Source organism: Lithobates pipiens, unplaced genomic scaffold (assembly GCF_037356315.1).
Source record: "Lithobates pipiens isolate NorthernLeopardFrog02 unplaced genomic scaffold, aLitPip1_a1.2 Scaffold_28, whole genome shotgun sequence".
Taxonomy (NCBI): domain Eukaryota; kingdom Metazoa; phylum Chordata; class Amphibia; order Anura; family Ranidae; genus Lithobates; species Lithobates pipiens.
Genome location: NW_027507789.1, coordinates 223,466,090 through 223,483,921, shown reverse-complemented (window position 1 = coordinate 223,483,921; position 17,832 = coordinate 223,466,090). Strand labels below are relative to the sequence as shown.

General features: G+C 47.0%; 1 protein-coding gene across 1 annotated transcript; it reads right to left on the bottom strand.

Moving 5' to 3' along the window:
- Positions 1-1,166: 1,166 nt before the first annotated feature.
- On the bottom strand, positions 1,167-16,752 carry CIMIP1 (ciliary microtubule inner protein 1). The gene is made up of 4 exons (XM_077460584.1): positions 16,643-16,752; positions 11,772-11,853; positions 9,269-9,367; positions 1,167-5,905 (listed from the first exon to the last, which is right to left on the bottom strand). Exons 1-4 carry the CDS (start codon positions 16,750-16,752, stop codon positions 5,750-5,752), a joined length of 447 nt encoding a protein of 148 aa, XP_077316710.1. The 3' UTR covers positions 1,167-5,749.
- Positions 16,753-17,832: the final 1,080 nt, after the last annotated feature.

Sequence of the window (17,832 nt, the reverse complement as noted above, 5' to 3'; positions counted from 1 at the left end):
TCGCGCCCGGCCTCCAAAAGATCATTGAGACGGTCAACTTCTCTATGGTCAGCTTTCGGCATTGACTTATTCCTTCTCCCTCTCAGGCGATCGTACGGGCAAGCCGGGAGAAGCACTGGAGGGCGGCGGGAAGGGGGAACGTCCCCTCTAGCTGCCTGTAAGAACGATCAAGCGGCTGAACTGCCGCTATGATCGTTCTTACGGTGTAGGGAATCACCTCTCGCCACTTTTGCCACATTTCCGGCTTCAAACATAAAGATATAACTTTTTATTTTTTGTGAAGAATCACCAACAAGTGGGACACAATTGTGAAGTGGAACAAAATCTATTGGATTTTTGAAACTTTTTTAACTAATAAAAAAATGAAAAGTGGGGCGTGCAAAATGATTCGGCCCCTTTGCGTTAATACTTTGTAGAGCCACCTTTTGCTGCGATTACAGCTGCAAGTCTCTTGGGGTGTCTCTATCAGTTTTGCACATCGAGAGACTGAAATTCTTGCCCATTCTTCCTTGCAAAACAGCTGGAGCTCAGTGAGGTTGGATGGAGAGCGTTTGTGAACAGCAGTTTTCAGCTCTTTCCACAGATTCTCGATTGGATTCAGGTCTGGACTTTGACTTGGCCATTCTAACACCTGGATACGTTTATTTGTGAACCATTCCTTTGTAGATTTTGCTGTATGTTTGGGATCATTGTCTTGTTGGAAGATAAATCTCCGTCCCAGTTTCAGGTCTTTTGCAGACTCCAACAGGTTTTCATCCAGAATGGTCCTGTATTTGGCTGCATCCATCTTCCCCTCAATTTTAACCATCTTCCCTGTCCCTGCTGAAGAAAAGCAGGCCCAAACCATGATGCTGCCACCACCATGTGTGACAGTGGGGATGGTGTGTTGAGGGTGATGAGCTGTGTTGCTTTTACGCCAAACATATCGTTTTGCATTGTGGGCAAAAAGTTGGATTTTGGTTTCATCTGACCAGAGCACCTTCTTCCACATGTTTGGTGTGTCTCCCAGGTGGCTTGTGGCAAACTTTAGATGAGACTTTTTATGGATATCTTTGAGAAAGGGCTTTCTTCTTGCCACTCTTCCATAAAGGCCAGATTTGTGCAGTGTACGACTGATTGTTGTCCTATGGACAGACTCTCCCACTTCAGCTGTAGTTCTCTGCAGTTCATCCAGAGTGATCATGGGCCTCTTGGCTGCATCTCTCATCAGTCTTCTCCTTGTCTGAGCTGAAAGTTTAGAGGGACGGCCAGGTCTTGGTAGATTTGCAGTGGTCTGATACTCCTTCCATTTCAAAATGATCGCTTGCACAGTGCTCCTTGGGATCTTTAAAGCTTGGAAAATCTTTTTGTATCCAAATCCGGCTTTAAACTTCTCCACAACAGTATTACGGACCTGCCTGGTGTGTTCCTTGGTCTTCATGATGCTCTCTGCGCTTTCAACAGAACCCTGAGACTATCACAGAGGAGGTGCATTTATACAGAGACTTGATTACACACAGGTGGATTCTATTTATCACCATCAGTCATTTAGGACAACATTGGATCATTCAGAGATCCTCGCTGAACTTCTGGAGTGAGTTTGCTGCAAAAAAGGTTGAGAAAACACTGGAATAACCCATATGGAGTCCTTCAGCTTTAGAGGAGATGGTAGCCAAGTAATATCAAGACAGAGATCTCCCGGCTTGAAACCTGGTGCATCTACACCAGGGGTCTTCAAACTTTCTATGTAAAGGGCCAGTTTCTTGTCCTTCTGGCTTTAGGGTGGCTGGAGACTGAGGCCAATGGGAGCAGAAAATGCCCCCACGTTATTGGTTTTAAAGTCAGTTGCAGTTGCCTCCATAGCATCCTTGTTTGACCCGCCCCTGCTCTTCTTCATCAGCATTTGGGGTCACATTAGCTGAGTGATGGAAAAAAACCGAGGAACAAGAGAAACATTGGACTACTAGTCAGTACCAGCATAAAAAAAGGTTGCGAAAACACTGGAATAACCCATATGGAGTCCTTCAGCTTTAGAGGAGATGGTAGCCAAGTAATATCAAGACGGGGATCTCCCGGCTTGAGACCTGGTGCATCTACACCAGGGGTCTTCAAACTTTCTATGTAAAGGGCCAGTTTCTTGTCCTTCTGGCTTTAGGGGGGCTGGAGACTAAGGCCAATGGGAGCAGAAAATGCCACCACATCAGTGCCCTCATCATTGGTTTTAAAGTCAGTTGCAGTTGCCTCCATAGCATCCTTGTTTGACCCTCCCCTGCTCTTCTCCATCAGCATTTGAAGTCACATTAGCTGTGTGATGGAAAAAAAATGAGGAACAAGAGAAACATTGGACTACTAGTCAGTACTATTTTACGAAAAGTGTATTTGCTTTGGAAAAAGAAATCACCTCTAGCGTTGGGTGTCCTGCGTGTTGGATGTTGCTGCATTATTTAAAACTATTAGGAACTAAAATTATTAGGATAGTTTTTACATTTTAGAATAGGGCGCCTCAGGACCTTCCATTGTTTTTAAAGGGTGCCTCAAGATTTCCATAATTTTTTTAAAGGATGGCTTGACTGAAAAAAAGGTTGGGAAAACACTGCAATAACCCATATGAAGTCCTTTAGCTTTAGAGGAGATGGTAGCCAAGTAATATCAAGACGGAGATCTCCAGGCTTGAGACCTGGTGCATCTACACCAGGGGTCTTCAAACGTTCTACGTAAAGGGCCAGTTTCTTGTCCTTCTGGCTTTGGGGGGGGGGGGGGGGGGGTCTGGAGACTGTGGCCAGAGGGAGCAGAAAATGCCCCTGAATTAGTGCCCTCATCATTGGTTTTAACGTCAGTTGCCTCCATAGCATCCTTGTTTGACCATCCCCTGCTCTTCTCCATCAACATTTGGGGTCACATTAGCTGAGTTATGGAGAAAAACTGAGGAACAAGAGAAACATTGGACTACTAGTCAGTACCAGTTTGCAAAAGTGTATTTGCTTTGGAAAAATAAATCACCTCTAACGTTGGGTGTCCTACGTCAAGGCTGTCCATTGTCTTTAAAGGGTGCCTCAAGTAATATCAAGACGGAGATCTCCAGACGTGAGACCTGGTGCATCTACACCAGGGGTCTTCAAACTTTCTACGTAAAGGGCCAGTTTCTTGTCCTTCTGGCTTTAATGGCAGAAATCGTACCCCATTGTTGGTATCAATGGAAGAATGGTGCCCCATCATTTGGTTTTAATGAGAGGACAAATGGCCCCATTGATGGTGTACGTTGGTGGAAAAGTGCCTCAAGGGCCAGATAAAGGCAAGCAAATGATCACATGTGACCGCCCAATGCCGCCGTTTGGACACCACTGTACTAGGGCATAGAGATGAGCAGAGGCCATCTTTCCTTCGCTCATTTCTGTGACCAGCCGCCGCCAACTCCGGATCAGTTCCTGGAGCTACCTATCGCTTGGGTAAGCCCGGGAACCACCAAAAAACAGCGGGAGGAGGGGGAATGACCCCTCCCGCCACTTCTAAAAGTGATCCATCAGCAAATTAGCCGCTAGGATCACTTTTAGCATAAGGTCCGGCGTCTGAGAGAAAACGTAATACGAAGGTTATAGCATCTAGCTGCACGAATTATACATCATTCATGGCGTATTTTCCCAGTTAGGCGTTCGGCAAGTGGCTATGCACAGCTGCACCAGATTTTGCACTCTCCAGTTTTAGTAAATCAACCCCACAGGGCCATTGTGGTGGGTTGAATGACATCGCATCACAGTTCACGCATTCTTGTGTGTTACTTCTGTGTGAATGAAAAACATTTGACTTGGAGTGGAAATAGCCCACTAACATTCAATTTTGCTACACAGTACATGCCGTTTCACAGGATGTTTTATTTTATTTACATTTTTTTTTTTTTAAATAAATACACTCCTAGGCTTTCCGTATGCTTTTATTTAAAACCTTCTACAGCGAAATGATCATGCTAATGTATCATCAACTATAGATAGAATAATCATATTTAGCTGGAGTTCCGGAGACCCCAAAATTATTTCAAGGGTTCCTCCGGAGTAAAAAGTTTATTCACCAAATACAGGACAGGGTAATTACTTCCATCATTCTTTAAATCAGGGATCTCCAAACTGGGGGCCGGATGTGGCCCTTTGCTTGCTTTTATCTGGCCCTTGGGGCACTATTCCACCTACTGACACCAATGATGAGGCACTATCCCACCACCTGACACCAATGATGGGGTACCATTCAACCTATTGACACCATCAATGGATCACCATTCCCCCTACTAACATCATCGACGGGGCACCATTCCCCTAATGACACCATCGATGGGGCACCACTCCCCCTACTGACACCAGCGATGGGGCACCACTCCCCCTACTGACACCAGCGATGGGGCACCACTCCCCCTACTGACACCAGCGATGGGGCACCACTCCCCCTACTGACACCAGCGATGGGGCACCATTCCCCCTACTGACATCATCAATGGGGCACCATTCCTCCTAGTGACACCATTGATGGGGCACCATTCCTCCTAATGACACCATCGATGGGGCACCACTCCCCCTACTGACACCATCGATCGGGCACCATTCCTCCTACTGACACCATCGACGGGGCACCATTCCTCCTACTGACACCATCGATCGGGCACCATTCCTCCTACTGACACCATCGACGGGGAACCACTCCCCCTACTGACACCATTGATGGGGCACCACTCCCCCTACTGACACCATTGATGGGGCACCACTCCCCCTACTGACACCATTGATGGTGCACCACTCCCCCCTACTGTCACCATCGATCGGGCACCATTCCTCCTACTGACACCATCGACGGGGCACCATTCCTCCTACTGACACCATCGATCGGGCACCATTCCTCCTACTGACACCATCGACGGGGAACCACTCCCCCTACTGACACCATTGATGGGGCACCATTCCCCCTACTGACCCCATCAATGGGGAACCATTCCCCCTACTGAAGCCATCGATGGGGAACCATTCTTCCCTTGATACCAACAATAGGGAACCATTTCTCCCATTAAAAACATGGGACACTGTTGTTGGGGCATTTTCTACCCACCTTAAGCTTGAAGGACAGTAAACTGACCCTTTTACTTAAAAAGTTTGGAGACCCCTGCTCCCCTTCATAGGTGCTCAGCCCGTGGCCCTCCAGCTGTTGAAAAACTACAAGTCCCCTGAGGCATTGCAAGGCTGACAGTTCCAAGCATGACTCCCACAGGCAGAGGCGTGATGGGACTTGTAGTCCCACAACACCTGGAGGGCCGCAGGTTGAGCGCCCACTCCTATGATGGGGCTTGCGGTGAAGAGGTTAATACGAAATCCCGATGTCTGGGGGGGGGGGGGGGTGGGGTTAGCGAGAATCCTGCGCCGCCCTTTTATTTTCCTGGAATAGTCATTTTCCGAACGTTTGGACTTGTCGGAGAGAAGTGTTAAACACTCCGCCTGGAGCTGCACTTCAATCGCGGCTCGGCTTTACCAACCTTTAATGCGATAATGTAAATAGGAGGGATAGGAAGCTGCAGGCGTCGCGCAGAGTAAATCACGTTTTACGCTTCGCTGTTTTTTGCGGTCGGTATGCAGATTTTTTTCACATTTACGGTTATCCTTTTTTTTTTGTTTCGGAGGGAAGTGAGATCCGTGGAAACTGTGCGTTCAGTTCAGTAAAACTTTTATTAAGTTTGTCTGTCCGGGGGGGGGCGGCGGCGGCAGAGGTTGGACCGTCGGTTGGATTGTAGCTGGAGATGTTACGCTATTCCTTCGGCCGGCCAGTTCATCCTCTTGCAGAAATCCCCCTTCGGGTGTTTCGTTTTGCCGTAACGTTCCAGCTGTAGAGCGGGGACCGTGGATCTCCAGCCGACCAGGCCTTGCGTCGTTTGCGGTACGGGTGGCGATGGGTCAACCTGGATATTGGCGAGACAAAAGAAACATCCTAAGAGCCAGTCATGTTATTAATTTCACAAAAAACTAGGCGTTGATTGCATGCAATAGAGTGCGACGTTTGCAAGAAGCAGCGGTCTCTCTGCCGAGATCTAGCCCCTTTTCCTTCTAAATCAGATTTACAGCTCTGCAATCTGCCCCCCTGCTCTGGAGAGCTCTGGATCTGATTCAACAAGGGGCTTGGTGGACCTCTGCAGAGAGAGGGGACTGTGGATCGCCAGCCGACCAGTACTTGTGTAGTTTGTGGTACGGCCCGTGATGGGTCAACCTGGACATTGGCGAGACAAGAGAAAAGTCCCAAGGGTCGGTCATGGTATTTCATAAAAATGAAAAATTTATTGTATACTGCAGAGTGGGATATTTGCGAGAAGCAGCGGTCTCTCTACAGAGCTATAACCCCCTCCCCCCCCTTCTAAATCAGATTTACAGCTCTGCAGTCTGTTTTATACATTAATTGCATGCTACAGAGTGGGATATTTACGAGAAGCAGTGGTCTTTCTGCAGAGATCTAACCCCCCCCCCCCCTTCTAAATCAGATTTACAGCTCTGCAACCTGCACAGCTTATGCCCCCTGCTCTGGAGAACTCTGGATCTGATTCAACAAGGGGCTTGATGTACCTCTGCAGAGAGGGGACTGTGGTTTGCCAGCCAACCAGGCGTTGCCTTGTTTGTGGTACAGCCGGCGATGGATCAACCTGGACATTAGCGAGACAAAAGAAATGTCCTGAGGGCCGGTCATGTTATTATGTTCATAAAAATGATATGTTCATTTAATTGCATGATACAGAGTGGGACATTTACGAGAAGCAGCGGCCTCTCTGCAGAGATCTAACCCCCCCCCCTTCTAAATCAGACTTACAGCTCTGCAAACTGCAAAGCTCATGCCCCCTGCTCTGGAGAGCTCTCGGTCTGCTTCAACAAGGGGCTTGATGAACCTCTGCAGAGGGGGGGGCTGTGGATCGCCAGCCGACCGGGCCTTGCGTAGTCGGCACAGTGGTACAGCTGGCGATGGGTCCACCTGGATATTGGTGAGACAAGAGAAACGACCTGAGAGACGCTCATGTTATTATTTATCAAAATTGATTTGTTCATGGCATGCTGCAGTGTGGGACACGAGAAACAGCGGTCTCTCTGCCGAGATCTAGCCCTCTTCCCTTCTAAATCAGATTTACAGTGCTACAATCTGCAGAGCTCATGCCCCCTGCTCTGGAGAGCTCTGGATCTAATTCACCAAGGGGCTTGGCAGACCTCTACAGAGAGAGGGGGCTATGGATCACCAGCTGACAAGGCCTTGCGTAGTTTGTGGTACGGCCCTGGACGGGTCAACCTGGAGATTGGCGAGACAAGAGAAATGTTCGGAGAGCCGGTCACGATGTTGTTTCACAAAAATGAGTATTGCTTGCATGCTACAGATTGAGACATTTGCTAGAAGCAGTGGTCTCTCCACTTCCGTTTCTAAATCAGTTTTACAGCTCTGCAACCTGTAGAGCTCACGCCCCCTGCTCTGGAACGTTCTCCATATAATGCAACAGGGAACTAGGAGGCCCTCTGCAGAGAGAATAAACAGAAAGGTCAGTGCTACTACCCACGCACCACATAACAGAGCTCCCAGGTGCTCCATCCACAGTCGCTGGCTGAGTAATGTAGAAAAAAAAAATCATCCGCATTCCAGTTGTTGCTCTTAAAATTTCTTAATTTTATTGAATAGCCACAGTGAACAAATGCTGATTAAGTCAGTTGACATGTTTCAGCCTATAAGGCCTTAGTCATTAGTGGTTATGACTAAGGCCTTATAGGCAGAAATGCTTCAAATTAAAAAATGTAAACAATTTTTTCTACGTACGTTCCTCTGCAGAGAGACTACTGCTTCCCTTCACCCTTTTTTGTGGGGGGGGGGGGGGGGTTTAAAAAGGTAAACCGTTAGGGTAACAATTTTGGAAGTTTCTCATTGTGTCGTAGGCTCCAGCGCTCTTAACGTTCTTTATGACCCCCCCATGAGTTGCTGGACTAGGAGCCACTAAAGTCCCAACCCATGTGCTTGTACCAGGTCTAAAGCAAGGATGACAGTAGACATGTGCACCTGACAAAAAAATAGTTTGTATTAGTTTTTTTTGATTTTTTTTCCGGAAAATGGAAAATTTATAAATTTGTAAATTCGGAAATTCGGAAATTTCGGGAATTTTCACATTTGGAATTTCCGATTTTTCCGATTTCCAAATTTTCGATTTACCGAATTTCAGATTTCCGAATTTTCGATTTACCGAATTTCAGATTTCCGAATTTCCAAATTTTGGATTTTTGAATTTTCAGATTTTTGGAAACTCTAAATTTTCGGATTTCGGGAATTCAAAGAATTTGAAAGTCCAAAAAATGTTTAAATCTGAAAAAACAAAAAAAAAATCAGTTTAATTAACAACTAACTATTAAATTTAACGAGTACGAATTTATCCGAAGTTACCAATTATCCGAAATAACAAATGCTGCATCTAAACAAATGGAATGGAACAAATTAATAATAAATAAATAATTAATAATAATAAAAAGATTTTATTATTATTATTATTAGATCGTTACGTTCCATTTGGTTAGATGTGGCATTCGTTATTTCAGATAATTTAATTCTTAACTTTGGATAAATTCGTACTCATTACATTCACTAACAGACAAATTTGAAAGGGAATTCCAATACTTATAATTTTTAATAGTTAGTTATTATTTAGAATTAAACAGATTTTCTCTCTTTTTTTTTTCTGACTTTCTAATTTCCCGAAAATTCGGAGTTCCAGAAATTCGAAAATCCGAAATTCAAAAATTTGGAAATCCAAAATTCAAAAATTCGGAAATCCGAAAATTGGAAATTCGAAAATTCAAGAATTCGGAAATTAGTAATTTTGCGAATTTTGAAATTCGGAAATTGAAAAATTCGGAAATTTTGGAATTAACACATTTGTCAAAATTTGTTAAAAAACTAATTTGGAACTAAACGAATTGCACATGTCTAGACGACAGGCCTAGAACTTGATAGCTCCCATATTCCCAGACAGGTCCACTTTAAGCTTTATCCTCCTTGATGGTGGTCCCCCCCATGATTGTACACTTTGGCCTGGGACACGGTTACCAAGTAGACGTCCGTTTCAATTTCCAAAAACACCACCAGAAACATGGCGGACAGCAATGAGGTTGCTACAGGACACGCCGACCTGTTGGCTTCCTCTACTATTGAACCCTTTCGTCTTCTTTTGGGTCATTTCTAGGAGAATAACGAAATAGATATTCAATTCAAAACTTCCTCCATGGAACCTGGATGTTCTCAGCTGGTCACTTACCTTGATGAGGTTTTCCACCGGGTGGTGGACCGGACCCGCAGATGTTCTGGAACGTCTAATCGCAGTTTCCCGTGTTGTCCCTTTCTCTTCATCCGTCACCTGCAGGAAATGTGTTCAGCATTATTTGAATGTTGTGCGCCCCCTTCAGGCCTTTATAGTCCATTGCAGTCTCTTTACTGCACGAAAGACCGACTCCCGATCATGTGACCACTGTGACGGCCAATCACAGTGGTCAAGTGGTTGCTGATTCTCCTCTTGCTGGACAACAGACCACCCCCCCCCCCCCATGTTATAAAGAAGAGGAGAGGTATTCTACCTTACATCCTATCCAAGGTGACAACACTCCCCCTTACTAGATACTGTGAGTGAGTGTTGTCACCCTAGGACAGAACGTGGATTTTAATAATCTTAGGAATAAGCTTCCTAGAAAATCATATTTTGGGCATTTTATTTACCTGTAAAACCTCCCTTGTGTAGACATCCAAAAGTTCCAAGACCTTCCAGAGGTTGAGACCTACCTGGACAACATGGAGGTAAGCAAAGATTCCCAGGAAGGGGGAAGGGGGTTACTAGGCGGCCCCCCCTTAAGAAAAAAGAAGTATCAAGCTCCCAATAAAAAGACTTAGACGTAATGTTCTGTACCCCCCCCCCCCCCCAATGCAGTATTGCCCCCTTCACATCATCCCAATCCCCTGCCTCCTGTAGTGTCCTCTGCCCCCCTCCTCCCACAGTAGTGACCTGTACCCCCAAAACAGTGTCCTCTGCCCCCCCATAGCAGTGTCCTCTGCCCCCTCCCCCAGTAGTGTCCCCCCTCCCCAAAAGTAGCATTCTATGCCCCCCCGCACATCATTCTCCCCCATTGTAGTGTCTTGTAGCCACCCAAAACAGTGTCCTCTGCCCCCATAGCAGTATTCTCTTCTCCCCACTGTTGTGTCCTTTACCCACCCAAAACAGTGTCCTCTGCCCCCCTTCACATTAACCTGCCCACTTTAGTATCCTCTGCCCCCCCCCCCCCCCATAGCAGTGTTCTCTCCTACCCATCCCCAAAACAGCATCCTCTGCCCCCCTTCACCCCCCCCCCACTTTAGTGTCCTGTACCCACCCAAAACCTCTGACCCCTTTCACGTCTCGTCCCCCCCTGTAGTGTCCTCTGCCCCCCATAGCAGTGTTCTTTGCCCCCTTCACATCACTCTCCCCACAGTAGTGTCCTTTTCCCACCCAAAACAGTGTTCTCTGCCCTCCTTTACCTTAACCCGCCCCACTGTAGTGTCCTCTGCCCCCCATAGCAGTGTTCTCTCCCCCCTCCCCAAAACAGTATCCTCTGCCCCCCCTTCACATCATCCCCCCCTGCCCCCACTGTAGTGTCCTGTACTCACCCAAAACAGTGTCCTCTGCCCCCCTTTACATTAACCCGCCCCACTGTAGTGTCCTCTGCCCCCCATAGCAGTGTTCCCCCCCTCCCCAAAACAGTATCCTCTACCCCCCCTTCACATTACCCCCCCCTGGCCCCACTGTAGTGTCCTGTACTCACCCAAAACAGTGTCCTCTGCCCCCTTTACATTAACCCGCCCCACTGTAGTGTTCTCTCCTCCCCTCCCAAAAACAGCATCCTCTACCGCCCCTTCACATCATCCCCCCCCACTATAGTTTCCTGTACCCACCCAAAACAGTGTCCTCTGCCCCCCTTTACATTAACCCGCCCCACTGTAGTGTTCTCTCCTCCCCTCCCAAAAACAGCATCCTCTACCGCCCCTTCACATCATCCCCCCCCACTATAGTTTCCTGTACCCACCCAAAACAGTGTCCTCTTCCCCCTTTCACGTCCCCCCCCCCCCCACTGTAGTGTCCTCTGCCTCCTTTCACATCCCCCACTGTAGTGTCCTCTTCCCCTGCCATAACAGTGCTCTCTGCCCCCCTTGACATCACTCTCCCCCACTATAGTGTCCTTTACCCACCCAAAACAGTGTCCTCTGCCCCCTTCACATCATCTCCTGCCCCCCCCCCCCCCCCACTGTAGTGTACTGTATCCACCCAAAACAGTGTCCCCTGCCCCCCTTCACATCAAACCGCCCCCCCCACTGTAGTGTCCTTTGCCCTCCATAGCAGTGTTCTCTGCCCCCTCCCCCTACAGTAGTGTCCCCTCCCCAAAATCAGCATTCTCTGCCCCCCTTCACATCAATCCACCCCACTGTAGTGTCCTCTGCGCCCCCCACTGTAGTGTCTTGTACCCCTCAAAACGTTGTCCTCTGCCCCCCCCTCTGCGCCTGAATGCAGTGTCCTCTGCTGACCACTGCTCTATAGTACTCCCTTTCACTTCTTCCCTTGTCAGCTACATAAAAGGATATGTGGGGGGGGGGGGGGGGGGGGGTGGTAGGCAGAGGAGCTGGACCAGCACAGACAGTAATTAGACACTCCCAGAGGAGGAGAGGGCTATGATGTGCATAGAGGGAGGGGTCTGTGCTGGGGATCTGGAGTTCTGAGCTGTGTATGGGCAGACGTTTACCTCGGTGAACGGCGTGGTGAGGAACCCCCACTCCTCCGGCCACTTCTTGGCGGCCTCCACTTCCTTCTTCACATGAGCTTTCCTAAAAACAGGCAAAGCGACACTTCAGGCAATGCAATCATTCCTATTTCAAAGCCAAATTTACAGCCGCGGCCAAAAGTTTTGAGAATGAAAACAAATACTACATTTTCACAAAGTCGGCTGCTTCAGTTTTTATGATGGCGATTTGCATGTATACTCCAGAATGTTATGAAGAGCGATCAGATCAGAACTCTTTGCCATGAAAATGAACTTAATCCCATAAAAAAAACATTTCCACTGCATCTGTGAAGAAGGCTTCAGGACGCCCAAGAAAGTCCATCAAGTGCCCGGACCGTCTCCTACAGGTGATTCAGCTTCGGGATCGGGGGCACCACCAGTGCAGAGCTTCCTCAGGAATGACAGCAGGCAGGTGTGAGGACATCGGCACGCACGGTGAGGAGAAGACTTTTGGAGGACGGTCTGGTGTCAAGATGTGCAGCAAAGAAGCCACTTCTCTCCAGGAAAAACATCAGGGACAGACCGATATTCTGCAGAAGGTCCAGGGATTGGACTGCTGAGGGACTGGGGGGGGGGGGGTGGGTCATTTTCTCTGATGTATCCCCTTTCCGATTGTTTGGGGCATCTGGAAGAAACCTTGTCCTGAGAAGAAAAGGTGAGCTCCACCATCAGTCCTGTGTCATGCCAACAGAGACCATTCATGTATGAGGGGCTTCTCAGCCCAGGGAGTGGGGGGCTCCCTCACAACTTTGCCTAAGAACACCGCCATGAATAAAGAATGGTACAAAAACATCCTCCGAGAGCAACTTCTCCCAACCATCCAAGAACAGTTTGGTGAGGAGCAATGCCTTTTCCAGCATGGTGGAGCACCTCGCCATAAGCCAAAAGTGATAACCAAGTGGCTTGGGAACAAAACATCGAAATGTTGGGTGCATGCCCAGGAAACTCCCCTGACCTTAATCACATTGAGAACTTGTGGTCAATCCTCAAGAGGTGGTTGAGCATTGATTACGGAAGAATGGGGGGGGCCCATCAGTCAGGATGTGGGCCAGAAGTTGACTGACAGCATGCCGGGGGGGGGAATTGCAGAGGTCTTGAAAAAGAAGGGTCAACACTGCAAATGTTGAGTCTTTGAATAAACTTCATGTAATTGTCAGGGTGTACCTACAGCATTTAGCACCCAGGGCATATCCTATATCTGCCTCTCTGGGGCAGATCCTATATCTGGCACCCCCCGACTGGGGCAGATCCTATATCTGGGGGTGGAGGGAGGTCACTAGTCAGATGGCGTAGGTACCGGTGTCGGTTTCTACTGTTCCCAAAATAAGTCCTTTGCTCTAGTCCTAGGTTGGATTGGTGGCAGATTATTCAATGGCACATCTTCCTGTGCCACTAGTGGCATCCCCGATCCCCTCGTTCAACATTTGGAATATTCACAAAGTGATCCAACTTGTATTTTTTGGGCCCTCTAAGCATTCGTTGGGGTCCTATAAGAAGTGGTAATAATCAGGACCTGCGCAATCCACCGCGCTGCCTCTCGATGTGAAAGGGAAACCTGAACCTTCACAATCACTTCCACCCCGCTGACCCCCGCCGCTGCCACCCTTGTCCCCTGAATAATGTATGGAGGGAAATCACACCGCCGCGGGTATGGATTACACCTCCAACACAGGTCTGCGCTGAGTACAAAGGGACGGGGAGTGATCATGTATAGGCCCCGCCCCCAACCAGCACAATATAGGACCTGCCACCTTCCCACAAAGACACACAGAACATATACAGGAAGTATATATATCATTCTATATAATCCCCCTGGATAATGTACACATGTCTGACATGTAGTGTGCACACACCACTCCCCGGGACATCTCTATATACACATCACACCCGATCTATATACACAATGTATACATTATAGGTACATGTAATACAGAAGGGAGATGTGATCAGTCATATGGATGAACTGGACCCCCTCCTAATGTCACAGCCCCAGGTTGTACCCTTATTGCCCCCCCCCCCGATCTATATACACATCACACGCCTGATCTATATACACATAAAACGCCTGATCTATATACACATCACACGCCTGATCTATATACACATCACACGCCCGATCTATATACACATCACACGCCTGATCTATATACACATCACACGCCTGATCTATATACACATCACACGCCTGATTTATATACACATCACACGCCTGATCTATATACTCATCACACGCCTGATCTATATACTCATCACACGCCTGATCTATATACACATCACACGCCTGATCTATATACACATCACACGCCTGATCTATATACACATCACACGCCTGATCTATATACACATCACACGCCTGATCTATATACACATCACACGCCTGATCTATATACACATCACACGCCTGATCTATATACACATCACACCCGATGTATATACACATCACAACCGATCTATATACACATCACACCCGATCTATATACACATCACAACCGATCTATATACACATCACACGCCTGATATATATATATATATATATATATATATATATATACACATCACACGCCTGATATATACACACATCACACGCCTGATATATACACACATCACACGCCTGATATATACACACATCACACGCCTGATATATACACACATCACACGCCTGATATATACACACATCACACCTGATCTATATACACATCACACGCCTGATCTATATACACATCACACCCGATCTATATACACATCACACGCCTGATCTATATACACATCACACGCCTGATCTATATACTCATCACACGCCTGATCTATATACACATCACACGCCTGATCTATATACTCATCACACGCCTGATCTATATACACATCACACCCGATCTATATACACATCACAACCGATCTATATACACATCACACGCCTGATATATATATATATACACACATCACACGCCTGATCTATATACACATCACACGCCTGATATATATACACATCACACGCCTGATCTATATACACATCACACGCCTGATCTATATACACATCACACGCCTGATCTATATACTCATCACACGCCTGATCTATATACTCATCACACGCCTGATCTATATACACATCACACGCCTGATCTATATACACATCACACGCCTGATCTATATGCACATCACACGCCTGATCTATATACACATCACACGCCTGATCTATATACACATCACACGCCCGATTTATATACACATCACACGCCTGCTCTATATACACATCACACACCTGATCTATATACACATCACACACCTGATCTATATACACATCACACGCCTGATCTATATACACAATGTATACATTATAGGTACCTGTAATACAGAAGGGAAATGTGATCAGTGATATGGATGAACTGACCCCCTCCTAATGTCACAGCCCCAGGTTGTGCCCTTATTGCCCCCCCCCCCCGATCTATATACACATCACACGCCTGATCTATATACACATCACACGCCTGATCTATATACACATCACACGCCTGATCTATATACACATCACACGCCTGATCTATATACACATCACACGCCTGATCTATATACACATCACACGCCTGATCTATATACACATCACACGCCTGATCTATATACACATCACACGCCTGATCTATATACACATCACACCCGATCTATATACACATCACACCCGATGTATATACACATCACAACCGATCTATATACACATCACACCCGATCTATATACACATCACACGCCTGATATATATATATATATATATATATATATATATATACACATCACACGCCTGATATATACACACATCACACGCCTGATATATACACACATCACACGCCTGATCTATATACACATCACACGCCTGATCTATATACACACATCACACCTGATCTATATACACATCACACGCCTGATCTATATACACATCACACCCGATCTATATACACATCACACGCCTGATCTATATACACATCACACGCCTGATCTATATACTCATCACACGCCTGATCTATATACTCATCACACGCCTGATCTATATACACATCACACGCCTGATCTATATACTCATCACACGCCTGATCTATATACTCATCACACGCCTGATCTATATACACATCACACGCCTGATCTATATACACATCACACGCCTGATCTATATACACATCACACGCCTGATCTATATACACATCACACCCGATCTATATACACATCACAACCGATCTATATACACATCACACGCCTGATATATATATACACACACATCACACGCCTGATCTATATACACATCACACGCCTGATCTATATACACATCACACGCCTGATCTATATACACATCACACGCCTGATCAATATACACATCACACGCCTGATCTATATACACATCACACGCCTGATCTATATACACATCACACGCCTGATCTATATACTCATCACATGCCTGATCTATATACTCATCACACGCCTGATCTATATACACATCACACGCCTGATCTATATGCACATCACACGCCTGATCTATATACACATCACACGCCTGATCTATATACACATCACACCCGATCTATATACACATCACACGCCCGATTTATATACACATCACACGCCTGATCTATATACACATCACACACCTGATCTATATACACATCACACCCGATCTATATACACATCACACGCCTGATCTATATACACAATGTATACATTATAGGTACCTGTAATACAGAAGGGAAATGTGATCAGTGATATGGATGAACTGACCCCCTCCTAATGTCACAGCCCCAGGTTGTGCCCTTATTGCCCCCCCCCCCCCGGGATAATGTATAGGGGGGATTACCAGATCATGTCCTGAGCTACAAAGCTGTCCTCCTTGGCCTGGCTGTGGGGGGCGCTGGCGGCCATGGCACTCACGTTGCTCCCTGTGCAGGGGACTGAGGTTGTGTACATGTTGCCTGACAACCAGACACACAGTTACCGAGAAGGCCTCAGGCCTTCCTCCCTCTCACTACAATACACAACATAGACATTCATTACCACATCCACTCCACATCCACACCACATCCACTCCACATCCACACCACATCCACTCCACATCCACACCACATCCACACCACATCCACACCACATCCACACCACATCCACTCCACATCCACACCACATCCACACCACATCCGCTCCACTACCACATCCACACCACATCCACACCACATCCATTACCACATCATCATTTTCTTTCCCTAAAACCAAAGATATCACAGAAAAGGGATCGATGTCCACCCCGCTTTTCACTGATTGGATTAGAGCCGTGGTTGTCAATCTATGGGGTACAAGGGGCTTCTGGTGTGGCCCCTGACATCACCAAAGGGCCACACATATAATAGTATATGTAATACTAGAAGAGACTGAGGACATAGCACAGGAGGTGATGGTCAGAGACTTAGGAAATGCTGCAGGTTTATTCACAGACTGGGGACATTCTGCAGAAGAAGGTGAGGGATGGGGAAAATACTACAGGTTTGGTTGGTCTCCTGCTGTCTTCTGGAGCACATCCCCAGTCTCTCACTGTCTTCTACGGCATGTCCCCAGTCTCTCACTGCCTTGTGCGGCATGTCCCCAGTCTCTCACTGTCTTGTGCGGCATGTCCCCAGTCTCTCACTGTCTCATGCAACATGTCCCTAGTCTCTCACTGTCTCATACAACATGTCCCCAGTCTCTCACTGTCTCATGCAACATGTCCCTAGTCTCTCACTGTCTCATACAACATGTCCCCAGTCTCTCACTGTCTCATGCAACATGTCCCTAGTCTCTCACTGTCTCATACAACATGTCCCCAGTCTCTCACTGTCTCATGCAACATGTCCCTAGTCTCTCACTGTCTCATACAACATGTCCCCAGTCTCTCACTGTCTCATACAACATGTCCCCAGTCTCTCACTGTCTTGTGCGGCATGTCCCCAGTCTCTCACTGTCTTCTATAGCATGTCCCCAGTCTCTCACTGTCTTCTATAGCATGTCCCCAGTCTCTCA

What these genes read in the sequence shown, in the direction of transcription:
- CIMIP1 (XM_077460584.1), bottom strand. Translation starts at nt 16,752, where the DNA reads ATGTACACAACCTCAGTCCCCTGCACAGGGAGCAACGTGAGTGCCATG. An exon ending in TCACCACGCCGTTCACCGAG is followed by an intron (nt 9,368 to 11,771) that starts GTAAACGTCTGC and finishes CATTTCCTGCAG; the next exon opens with GTGACGGATGAAGAGAAAGG. An exon ending in CGGTGGAAAACCTCATCAAG is followed by an intron (nt 5,906 to 9,268) that starts GTAAGTGACCAG and finishes GCCAATATCCAG; the next exon opens with GTTGACCCATCGCCACCCGT.